Here is a 12,518-nt window from a genome sequence, read left to right as displayed (position 1 = left end):
TTCTTTGTTTATCAGAGCACTCCCTTTTTAAGATGTGCAGTCCTCATTTGCAATTCAGAAAAGGCTTTTACTTACCTTCTCTTGCCTTCTAGGCTGTGGAAGCTGCTAGTTTATCTTCATTCCTCACTGGACTAGAAAGGCACCTCTAATTCTGTTCACCTTTTGCCAAAGGTTCAAAGGCAAAACTGAAAAAAATAATTCAGAATTGTCACAAAAGTGTTGGATTCCTTTGTCTTTTTTTTTTTTAATTGTTCCTTTCCTTGATTATTTAGCTGTTGTTTTTTCCTTAAAGCTGACAACATGTCTGAAGGAAGTGTTGTATAGACTAAAAATAGATAGTTCTTCTTTGCCAGTGCATTTACATGCCTTATTATCCAGGCAGAGACAGTCTCAAGAATGGAAGATGCTGTAATTGCATTTGGTTCCAGTTGTGGAAGACAGGACAGCATAGGAGTATAACATATTTTCATAACAGAGTAAACTTGTGTTATGAGATCAGAGATAAATTAATTTGTACTCTGTATAATGGACAGCTTGATGCTGTTTATGTTGACACAAATCTTTTTATTCCCGGGAAAGGTGGAGAAACTTAGGAGGAAAAACACCTACCAGATGTATAAAATACAGTGAAACTGATTGGAAATGGAAATACAAATTCAATTACATGGTTATTTTTCTTTTGCTTTGGCTTTTTATGCACTGAAAATAATAAAAATGCCAACAATTCACTTTGGATTTTGCTGTTCGCTAGCATGTATATTAAAAGCAAGAAATTTGAAGCACATACAGAAAGACATAACCTGTCAAAGTCCATCCAACTTGCAAATCTGTGCTAAAATTTTTAAACATGGGCATCGCCACAGGAGGAGAGGCAGGTTTTCCATGCAGCTGTACTCAGCGATGGGTGAAGTGTTACCTTATGGAAATTCCTGACTTTGCAGGAGGAATTAATGTGAAATGAATCGTCAACTCCTGCTTCTCTGCTTTAAATTGGATTAGAAGGGGAGAGTTGAGAGCAGCATTTCTGTGCATTTTCCTATGGGACCAAATACCTGGGGGTTTGTGCGCTGTGGGAATAGAGAGCTGCAGGGGTGGCTTAGGATTTTGTAAGGAGTGCTTATTTTGCCTTTTTTACTTTTCTTCCTCTTTCTCATCCCTATTCTTCAGTGAGCAGTGTGCTGTGGTGATTTGTGGGCCTCATCTGAGGCAATAATGTTAATTCAATTGTTATCCCCAAATTTGGCAATTGATAGTCATAAAAAGGAAATGAAAAAGGATTTTGCGATTGCTTTTCTCTTCACCAAGTGTGGAACATAATTTAGGAGAAAGGCAGTTCACTATCTTCTGGAGCTTTCTCTAAGCTAAATTGCAAATGCCTGATGCAAACAATGGTAGTTCATGCAATGTTCTGTTCTTTCTGTGTTTTTTTTTTTTTTTTTTTTTTAAAAAGAGGAAAAAAAAAACCCACAAAATGGATTTACATGCCTAAGCACCAGTCCGCTAGATTTAACATTCTATTACAACCCTCTACCTGATGTCAGGTGATGCATATACGTAGTGTGAGATATGAAAATGACCTTTCAGGTTTTAGTAGCTCATTAAGCATAGTAGGCTTGCTAAGTAATTTGTGACAGGCTTCTGCCATCCTACAATGTAATGAAACAGTTGTCCTGAAGCTGTGTAACAACATGCTTTTGGTCATTCCCTTCATTCATTAATTCATCGCGCCACTAACAGGGTATCACTTCAGAGAGTAGGAAATAATCTTTACTCGGTGGATAAGTATCTCGGGGGGGGTAATTCTCTCTAAAATGAGTGGTTTCAGGCAGCCACGTACAGAAAGATAAATGATGATTTTAAGTCATGCAGTCAACTATTATAGTCCGTGCACTATAATGAACATACTGAGAAATGTGGGAGGTTTTTATTGTGTAATAGATAGCTACCTAAATTTATATACAGTTGTAAAATTATTTTTTTAAGGAAAAAAAAAACTTGGTATTGCAAATGAATTCCTGAGAGGAGGAATAAATATGTTTCTAGAATAAGTAGTATGTTAACAACCATGCAATATTCATTGCATACCTAGCAGTTTTGATTTAATGGGATATTCTGGCCTATTCCTGGGCTTTTAATTTGAGAGAGGCGGGTAAAAGAAGTAACGTGCATGTGAATGAGAGAGAATTCCAGTTACAAAGTGCAGGTTCTTTTCTCAGCGAAAACTTCGTAACAAACCTCTGGGGAGGCCAGTTGGTTTATTGATCAAGTAATCAGGGTAATCTTTTAATTCTTTTTTTCTTTTTTTACTGATTCTTGAGCCTGAACTGTAATTAGAATCTGCAGAATCATCTGAGAGTTTGGAGAGAAGAAATATTTATGGCTTCTTTATTATGAAATATGTGGAAAGTTTAGAATATGTGGATCTGCATTGTATTGTGGGTTAGTGCTGAAAGCTTACATGTCATCTTTACTGTCAGTTTGTAGAGTCAAGAACATTAGTCTTGGATGACTTATGCTTATTATAATGAATAGTTTGACATGTTATACAAAGCGCTTGAAAAACTGTTTACATATTGCTCTTGTAGCCATAAAATATATAATTTAATCTTGTTTTCTGTAATCTGCATATGGTAATTATGTGTATATTGATAACTGTTTTCTAGAGTATTGTTCTCTCAGGAAGATTGTATTTCCTATTCTCTACGTGAGTGTTCTGAAAACAGTGTTAAATCTTCAGAGCATGGAGCCTTCCACTGTTGAGCTAGCCTCATTTATTTTCCTGTCAGGAAGCTTTTCCAGATATGCAACTTAATTATTTCCTATGAATTTATTTTGTACTTGTAGCTGTAGACACTTTATTTTACCTTTCTTAGAAAGAAAGAACAGAACCCAAAACGTTCAAAAAGGAAAACAAGGTTCTGTGTTCTGTTCACTTCATCATCACAACTTCAAGAAGCTTGTGTTGTCCCAAAATATGAGTGAGCTGGGGCCAAGTTTGTATGATTTAACATGTCACACAGATCTCAGAATCATCTTGGAAAGCAAAATTGATGTTACAGGTTGAGTTGGATCACTTTGATGTCTCTCTTCCACTAGCATAACCAGAACATAAAGTTGGTTTTGTTAAATGTCTGCTTTCTGATGTGCTGCTCCCTCCCACTCCTGGATGGTGATAAATCTTGAAATAAAGCCCTGCAAATTCCCAGTAGAGGTGGGGAGGTTGGCAACAACTGTTTTTTCCAAATAATTCACTTCAATGATGTCAAAAAAAAAAAAAAGTGTGGATGCAGCAGCTGATCTGTGCAGTTCCTCTATGAATCAAGGAATGCAAAGTAGCTCTCTTTCAGTGACATGTCTTTTGCCCTTTGGGGTTGTTCTCTTTCCCTCCGAAATCTGATAGGAAAGCATATTCATTGCACACAGTTGTAAACTGAGTTTTGTTTTGCTTGCAGTGCCTGTCTCACACAGTACAACAGCAAACACTTCGGTCTGTGGCCATCAGACATGTTAATGACTTGGTTCTCTCTGGAAACATCCTTTCCTTGGATCAGCAGTTTTGGTGGTGATTCAGGAATGAACCAGTGGAGTTAAACCTTTGAATCAATTTCAATGACATCTACTTTCTTCAGTATGTAGGTAGAAACAAACTTTTCTGAGATGCTGTTTTTTCAGTTTTAAATTCAGGTTCCAATCCCCCTTTTGTAGCTGTTGTCTGCAAGTAGCCCACAAGATAGCTCAGTCACGTGGTGACTGAGTGCTATTGTCAAAGGAGAAAATAGAGATAGGTATTTTGGATGTTAATAACCTCAGCTACCATTTTATTCTCACATTTTTAGCCACCATAATCCGTGTTTTTAACCACTAATTATTACTGAATTGCTTCATTTCTGTAGTAAGCCAAATGTGGGGGAGCTCAAACATAACAGAGAAGCAGATTTATGTTCCTTATCGCTCTTTAAAAGAAGCAAATCACACCACTAGATTTGCAACCTTATTTCCTCGCAACCCCAGCCCTTCCTTAGCTTCAGATTTATGACCTAGGGATATGAATGTATATCTCGTCCCTCCCGGGTCTTTGCAAGAGTAGCTTCAGTCATGCTGTGCTCTTGAGTTCCAGGAAAATTGCCTGTGTACAAATGAATGTGGTGGCTGAACGTGCCCCGTGGTGTATCAGGTAAATAGAGCCCTCCTTGAGGAGGTCAAAGTCTCTGACAGGTATTCTGCTTTGTTTAATTACAGTTCCCTTGAGCAGTCGCTGCCATTTCTCTGGCTGGTAATGTGCCCTTTGATGAATTGTCTTTGTTGGTTACTTGTGCACTTTCCTAGACCCACTATGTGTAATGTTAGCCTAAAGCATCAATGCATTTTGGACCGTACTGCCTAACTGGCCTCTCTGTTCATTCATTTTGGCCAACCCCTCCAACCCCTGCAGCAGAAATTGCTGTGGTCTCAGGATTTGGCAGAGCCTGTGCCCCAGCGCACAGGCTACCAGTGTGAGTCCATCCCATTGCTTGCCCTTTATGTGCACGCTGTGCCACTGCAGCACGGCTGAGCTGGGGCAGGCACTGCTGCTGTGCTTACTCTGGGGAAATGGCGCATTCCTGTGTCTGGAGACCCATGTATTTATTTAAGGCCATAAACCGGATCCCCTAACAATTAACACACAGGACATGAAGAGGTTAGTGGGACCCCAGCTAGTTATCTGAGCTGGTGTGACACCCCAATAAACGTGTGAGTAGTGTGCATCTCCAGAGATTTCAGGAAAGATGAATTGCGTTTTTAACTGCAGCAGGCTGACCGTAAATGTGACAGTAAGGTTTTCATCTCCTTATAAACCACACTGAGCGTAGTTTCTGTCATGAGATACATCTTGTTATTGTGGTCTCGGTGGGCACAAGTCACAAGGCACGCTTTCATGTTTGCGGGTTGGATTAAATTGTGCTTGATGAGAACAGAGTGATGCTTTGATTAACTGCATTGCTTCACAATTTGTGGTGACTTCTTCTCTGCTGAGCTTTGATAAAGCTATCTGCTTAAGTGTAAAACATCTCCCTCCCACCCACCCACACGAGGCACAGCGTCTTTGCAGGTACTGGGTAGCAAAGGCAGGCAGAAGAAAGCTGACTTAATGTGAAGTGTTTGCTTGAGGTAGACAAAGGACAAGACAATTAGCGGACTGCAGCATCAAAACATGGAAGAAAAATGAAGGAGGAAGCTAACTGCTAATATAGCTTAATGTGTTAAAAAAGTGTAGTGTAAAGTGTTAAATTGTTAATGTAGTTTTCTTGCTAGTAGAACTTTTGCGAGTAGTACTTAATTAAGCACAGAACTTGAGAAGTCTCCAGTGCAGTGGCTTTTAACCACTGTTTTCCCAGTTACCCACCCTGGTTCCAGTTCTCCAGCGAGCAAGCTGTAATCCTTCTGCCTTCTGGTACTGAATGTATAGGACCATTAAGGGAGAGGATGTGACTCCTCGTCATAAGCTTTTCTGTAGCAAAACTTAGCACAAGCAGGATGAATCCTATAATGCAGCGACTGTTTTCCTTTGAAATACTCTCGTTAATAAAATTTACACCCTCTCCTGGATCATAGTCCCTAAAGAAAAGCTGACAAATTTATGCAGAAAGCCTTCTTTTTGATCAAAAATAAACAAACCTTGAACAAGGTCTCTTTTAAGCTGGAACTAAGTTGAGGCTTGCTAAAATTTGCCACTCATTTTTCGCCTGCTCTCCCTCATCCAGTTATCAGAGACTGCAGAAAAGTGATTGTATAGCTATGCTTAAAACCATATAATTTCCCTCTGCTTCTTTGAAGTTGTCTAATTTCAAGCTCCTTTATGCCACACTGATCCATGAAAATGTTGTGGTATTTGCTGTTTCTTTCACTTCCATTAAGGCTTCTTATCCAGCTCTCTATTGTCTCGGGATTGACAGGGATGGGCAGCTTTGGCCAGCAGGACAAAAGCGTGCAGAATCCAGTACCAGCAGTACAGTTGCACTCGAGAACTGTTAGAGAACACATCAGCATAGAGTTTCAACAGAAAACAACTTTGAAGATTAAACAGGGGAGCCTTGCAGCATATTCTGAGTCTATATTGCCTTGCTATGTTAGGCTGTACATCTTTTGTCTGTATGGTGTGCATTGCCTGGTACGCCCCGATCCTGCAAACTTCTGTGTTACTTTTTTTAAATTCAAAAGTGAAACTTCTGAAGAGATGTTCCAGTGGGAGTGGGCTTGACAAGAGATGATTCTCAGCTGGGCTGTTCCTCCAGTGTAGTTGGCAATGCAGTAAGTACTTCTGTTGATTGGGGAGTTCAGCCATATAATCAGCTGTGGGAAAAGGGTTGATGATTTACAGGCTTCTGAAGGAAAACTGAAAGCAAGTATCCTCTGCAAGTCCAACAGTTAGGTCTCAGTCTCATCGTTAATCTAAAGCTACTCAGCATAGTTATGACTGCTGCTTTTTTTTTTTTTTTTTTTAAAAAAAAAAGGCTAATCAGTTAGGTTGTGCTAAAAAAAAAACCAAAAACCAGGCAAATCAGTTAGGTTGTGCTAAAGATTTCTGCTCTTTTCCTTCCATCCTCATTTACTTTTCTCAGATTCCACAGAGGTGGCTACAGATCTAGGTTTGTGACTGTACAATTTTCTCTGCTGCTGCTCAGGGAGCACATAGGTGCTCGTTAACATCCCATTTGTATATGTAACAGTTAACTGTATTTGCAGAAAAAAGGAAAACCCAACAAACTAAATAAGCCCCCATTGAAACGTATGTGATATAAACCCATCAAAAGCTTTTGAAATGATGCAATTTTGTTCAATTACTCAAAAAATACAGCAAGATCTTAGGGGAATTTCACTTGTCTGTGTGAAACTCATTTCCTCGAGTGTGATGCGCTTCCCATTCCACATTGGGATTGTTATGTACATAAAACTTTGGCTGTAGGTGTGGGAACCTTGTGTAGGAGAATAAAGAGTAGAGACAAAAGTCTTGTCAGTTTAGGCAATTACAATAGCTCTAGAATGCATACGTAAGTGGACTTTGCCTCTTAATAATGTTAACTGACTGTTTGGTAGGATATGCTTGAGTTATGGAAAGATTTACCTGCTAAGAAGGTTTTGTTATTGTACAGCACGGTGAAAATATTAAACTGAGCAATGGTTTTTGGAAGTTACATTTCGGATGGACTGCAGGAGAGGTGTATTTCCACTCGTCAGGTCTGTTAATTGATGGAGTAATGCCTTGACTAGGATTTAGTGGAGAGGAAAAGCTAAATTATTGTAGTATTTCAACCCTAAACTGATTAAAATATTTTTGTCTGTAGTGGTGACTGAGTTCATTTCTACGCTTTCTTCCATGATTGGTGTTTTATAAATTAATTAATTTTCCCAAATTTGCATTTAGTATAATTAGATTATTTGTCTTGTCAGATAATTTGTCATTCAGCCTTGCAAAATAATCAAGAAAACCTGTTAATCCAGTGGAAAAAACTACTTGCCACAAATATGGTGAACATATTCTTTCTAGTGCCGCTGTAATGAGCACACTAACTTTAGGTAGATGTGTATCTTAGAAGATAACATCTCTTCCAATATAATTGTCTTCCTTTTTCAAATAGTACACTGTTTTTAGGATCTATTATGTGACCGCTTGTCAAACAGCTGTATATGCTTTCTGAAGCAGCATTACTGACTCTGAAGTCTTTGAAGCCTATACAATCTATCAGTGGTTTGTCTTACTAAAGAAATCCCGATATCCCAAGATACTTTCCAGACTGGAAATATTTGCTTCCTTAAGAGAATTGATTTGATTTTAGAAATGTTACTGCACATTGCAGTCTTGCTTGCTGCTGTCTAGTTACTTTTAAATTAGAGGTAATTAAAAGGCCGTAGTATTTGCTGCTGTGAGGGGAAGGTCTGTATTCTCTCACCACTCTTAAATTTTGGATCTGATAGCTGAGCTGGATGCAGGCCAACTTAGCCATGGTCAGCTTACCATTTGCTGCAGACAAGTTGATTTGTTTTCAGCTAGTAATTTGGATTTGGTAGTTTTGCGCTTCATTCCGTGCTTCATACAATCTGTTTATAATGACTTTGTGCGGTAGGAGTGAGCATTCAAAATAAACTGGTTCTGATTGAATTTTAATGTCTGAGAGGTTGCTATTCATCACCAAGGGATGAATGATCTTTTTCATGATTCTTTGTTATTAAAGATTTAAATGGCTTCAGTCTTGTGACATATGTATGTGCAATCTACTGGTACGGGCAGGTTTTTGTTAGAATGCATAAATGCAGGAGGTGAACTTGCTGTTTTACGGTGTTTGTCACTTGCGTACTACTAAAGATCTTCATCTAGCAATGGAGTAGCATTTGTGCAGGTAATAAAACACATCTCGTAAATGGATTGGGCAAGCTGCATGCAACAGCAACTCAGGGAAACCTTCCCAAACCTTCCTAAAAACAGGGGAACCTTCCTAAAAGTCTCCCGTGGTTGGTAGTACAGGCGTTTCTAGATGCCCATACTACAAGCACAGACAGCGGTGGTGATCTGCTTCGGCAGTAAGCTTTTAACAGAGGCGGGACTTCACTGTGTAAGAACACAGAGGTGGTTATAAATTCTTTCATTAATGAAATTTAGTAGAAAATGAATTTTTGATCTGCACACACAAATGTAACCGGCTGTGTTGTTGGATCTCTTGGTATGTTGCTGTGTTTTGAATATGTGGTGAGAGATGCACCATAAAATAGCGCCTCACTGCTGGTGAGCACTTGGATGTCCTTTCTTCTGTACATCTGTGCTGAGCCACTCCTGCATAGCTGCAGAGAAGTGGAGCAACACTGCAGGAGTCTGTGATGATCAAAGTACGAGTATGGCACCTGTGCCCTCCAAACCCACGTTTTGATAGCTACAAGATAGAAGTAGTAAAAGTGTCTTTCCCTCTTGTTTTATAGGAGGGTCTGATGGGGGAGGGAATGCATGCTGCTGGGAACTTGGGGAGTGGAGGGTGAGGCTGGTTAGGCGTGATGCATGAGAAGGAAGAGCCGTGAAGGTTGGGGAGGACAGAGAATTAGAACAGGTTGGATGAGAAGAGAAGGTAACAGGTTTTAGATTGCCTGTGTGTATTACATCCTAGAGCTTTGCATGTATCTCAAGTGTCTTACGTCACCAGCCTTTGATTTTTATTGGCAGTCTTGAAGAAAGCCATGATCTCCCTTACAGTTGTTTGCTAGATTAAATAGGGAAGGCTGACCTGAAGTTTCTGATTCTACTGTCGGAATTGTCCTGTGAATCTGTCATGTGATATCGAGATGGGTAATAGCAGTTTCTTCTGTTTAAATTCTTCAACAAGTGCAAACTCTACAGAAACAACCTCCAAGTTGTAAAGTCAAACAACTCAAAACTAGTAAATTCAGAAATGAACTTGCCTCTGCTTTGTTAATTAACTTCTCTTGCTGCACCTTATGATACCATCTTTAATTACACAATCACATTAAGTTTTCCAAAGCTGCTTGCTTCATTTCATGCACAGGACAGATCTGCTTGAAGGGTGAATTGGGGCTGTGCGGTGAAGGGCACTTCTGCCCAGAGGAGCCTGCTCAGCTGCTACAGAAATTGGAAGGTTTGTGTTTGGAGGAGAGGGCTGGCCAAGGGGGAACGAGCATGAAGTGAACAGGTGGTCCAAAGAAGCTCAAATATTTATTGGGATTGTTGGGTGTGGTATTAGGAAAGCTACTTGCAGCAGGCTTTTTTAAGTGGTTTCTCGGCATGTTATTGGTTTGTTCTGTAGATATGTTGAGCTGCAAGTAAAGGTCACCACATTTGTGTGCATTGAACATACAGGAGGTAATGGGGTGCCAGTATTGTTTCGGAAGCAGTGTTACCCAAATGGATAAACTGTCCCGGGTCCATGCTGGCCTTTCCATGCGAGGCATGTTTTATCTGCAAAAGAGAGAAATTAGCTCGTGTTAATTGTGTTGTACAGCAGTGTTCAGGAAATGCATAATGTGTATTTCAAGTGGTATAAGGAGCAAGGGGTGGGGGTGGGAGGGAAGACCCTTATATGCAGTTGAATCTTGTTGAATCTCAAACATAGAGAATATACATACATACATGGGAGCAAGGGGGTATTAAGACTGCCTGATCGACTTCTGTTTGTTTTTTGTTTGTCTCAAAAATCTTAGTGGTGTAGCCTGGTCTTTTTTTGGACATTCTGAATGCAGCAAAAATTTGCTGTTACTTTTTTGACTGTCGGTATGTTTTTTGCTGCTAACAATTTCAAGAATATAAGCAGAGCATACCTGCAGGGAGCAGAGATGTCCACTGTAGAGAAAGATTTTTATCTTTTAAGATACATGCAGAGAAATATCTACTGCACTAGCAACGAATTGCTATATAGGCTGTGGCAGAAAAATCTCCTAATATATTTGACTAAGCCAAGAAATATCCAGGACTCTTGGGATCCTAATGAAGACTGGAGAAAGAAGCATTTCAAAATGCATAAAAGTCTTCTATGTTGTACACAAGCTGTAGGAACCTGTAGTGCATTTGTTGTCTTCCTTAACTGTTGTTTTTTTTTGTTGTTGTTGCTTTTGTTTTGCTGTGGCTCAAAATTAATAGCAGAGTCTGTTTGCAAAAGAAGAATAAAAAATTAAAGTTGATGGAGGGGCAAAAAAGAGGGGAACTGTGTAACTTAGATATTGACGCTTGAGGGAATACTATGTTCTCTTAAGCCTCCCAAATATCTGTAAGATATCTGTCTTTGTTTCATTTTAACTTTTCCCTGCAGGTGTGCAACTACTTTGATACTCAGATATCTAGGATATTAAATAATGGATGAAAAGAAAGTGCCAGTGTTTGGTCTTACAGTCCTCTAATATGACATCTCAATTTATTTGACGTTGAATACATGAGGGTGGTTTGGTTTTATATTTTTTTATGTCCTTTGGTTTTGGTTATTGTCCTTTGGTGTTGATACAAGTGCATCTTTCTACCTGTATATGGTATGCTACAGGTATTTCCAACTGATACGTTTTCTGACAGAAAAAAAATGAAGTATTCACGATTATATCTATTCATGGGAATACTGTTTTTAAAAATATATAAAGAACCTGTACTTTTTTACTTGCACAGTCTATGCAACAGTTATTAAGCTACCCTGAAGAGAGACATGATCAGAAGGCAAAAACATACAGAAAAAAATAAAAATGTAATAAAGTATGCATACAGTGTTTATTGCATGAGCTTGTTGTATTTGAGTAGCACCTTAATTCAATCACTGATCTCAAAAAATCCGTTTGAGGCTTAAAAACTCTTATCATGAGAAGTTTAAGATGGTGGTCACATATAACGTTTTAAAAAATTCCATCCTCCAACTGAATTAAAATAAAATAAATGCTTTAGTGATATTTATAAGTATGTTCTGTGTGTGTGTGTGTGCGTGTATATATATAAATTTTTGTACAGATGTGTTTTGTGTTATTTTTCCTTAAACAGAATTCTGTGGATACCGAAGCTCAAAACAGGATATTGATCTCTCTGGGATGCTTGGACATCTTTTACTAAGTACGGGATTTTCAAAGGAGATCCAGCATGGCCTAGATGGTTGACCTTTGGAAAACTTATAATGTCCTCTGGAACCAGTATCAGAAAAAAACGGCAGGGTCTGAGCCTGCAAGGTGTTGACCCAGAAACATGCATGATAGTGTTTAGAACACACTGGGCACAGGTAATGCTATTGAGTTTTATTGATTTGAAGAAGATTGCATTAAAATGAATTTCCTTCAGTCTTGCTTTTGGGGATAATCCTGAATTGCTGAGGAACAACTTCATCTACTACGTTTAAACATTTTAAAACACAAAGTTAATTGATGTTTTAAGGTATGGCTAGGCTTAACTAATCACACTTCAAACCCCAGACTTACATCTGAAAGGGAAGTAGTATGACATGGTAATATCTTATAGGAGGTCTAGATCTTCCACCTGTCTTTTCTAATGATTCACTGGGACTTGTACCCTGTTACAAACTTCTGTGTTTCCTTTCCTTATCCTAGGTAAGAGTTGCCTATCTTCTGTAAAGCATTAGATGTATGGGAGCCAAGCTGTATGCAGGGTTGTTTATTATGGACAGATAAAGATTATGCACTGATACTAAAAATTGTTTGCTTGTTATCAGGATTTTTACTGTTTGTAGGCAAAGATGTTTTGCTCTGAACAACATGATAGAAGATCTTATTTGCTACAGTAATATAAATAACAGTTTATGTAAAATTGATTTCTGTGCTTCTGCTTTTGCTGCTTCTGCTATCTTTAGAAGCAAGCCAGGAAAGGGCAGTGGTGTTTCTGAGATATTTCCAGTGTTGGAAGAGCCGTCTTTCAGGAACCACCTTCTGTCATTGAACTGTGATGATTCTGTTGTGTTAGGGGAGGACCTGCTGAATTTTGGGTTTTGCAGCAATTATCCTTCACAAAAGGACTAAATATGGTTGTTGTTCCACAGACAACGAGCTTCACTGACTGCATG

The 12,518-nt window shown here is 38.9% G+C and overlaps 1 protein-coding gene across 14 annotated transcripts in view; it reads left to right on the top strand.

The window, feature by feature from the left end:
• FHIP1A (FHF complex subunit HOOK interacting protein 1A) overlaps nucleotides 1-12,518 on the top strand; it is a 94,830-nt gene that overhangs the window by 38,057 nt on the left and 44,255 nt on the right. For all 14 annotated transcript variants that reach the window (XM_013094940.5, XM_027456667.3, XM_027456663.3 and 11 more), the window contains one exon: nucleotides 11,492-11,723. In XM_013094940.5, coding sequence (XP_012950394.1) covers nucleotides 11,622-11,723 — 102 coding nt within the window. In that variant the 5' untranslated portion in view covers nucleotides 11,492-11,621. The remainder of the gene's footprint in view (nucleotides 1-11,491; nucleotides 11,724-12,518) is intronic.

The sequence above is a fragment of the Anas platyrhynchos genome, chromosome 4 (assembly GCF_047663525.1).
Source record: "Anas platyrhynchos isolate ZD024472 breed Pekin duck chromosome 4, IASCAAS_PekinDuck_T2T, whole genome shotgun sequence".
Taxonomy (NCBI): Eukaryota; Metazoa; Chordata; class Aves; order Anseriformes; family Anatidae; genus Anas; species Anas platyrhynchos.
Note: the sequence above shows the minus strand (reverse complement) of the source record. Positions and strands in the feature narration are given on the sequence as shown.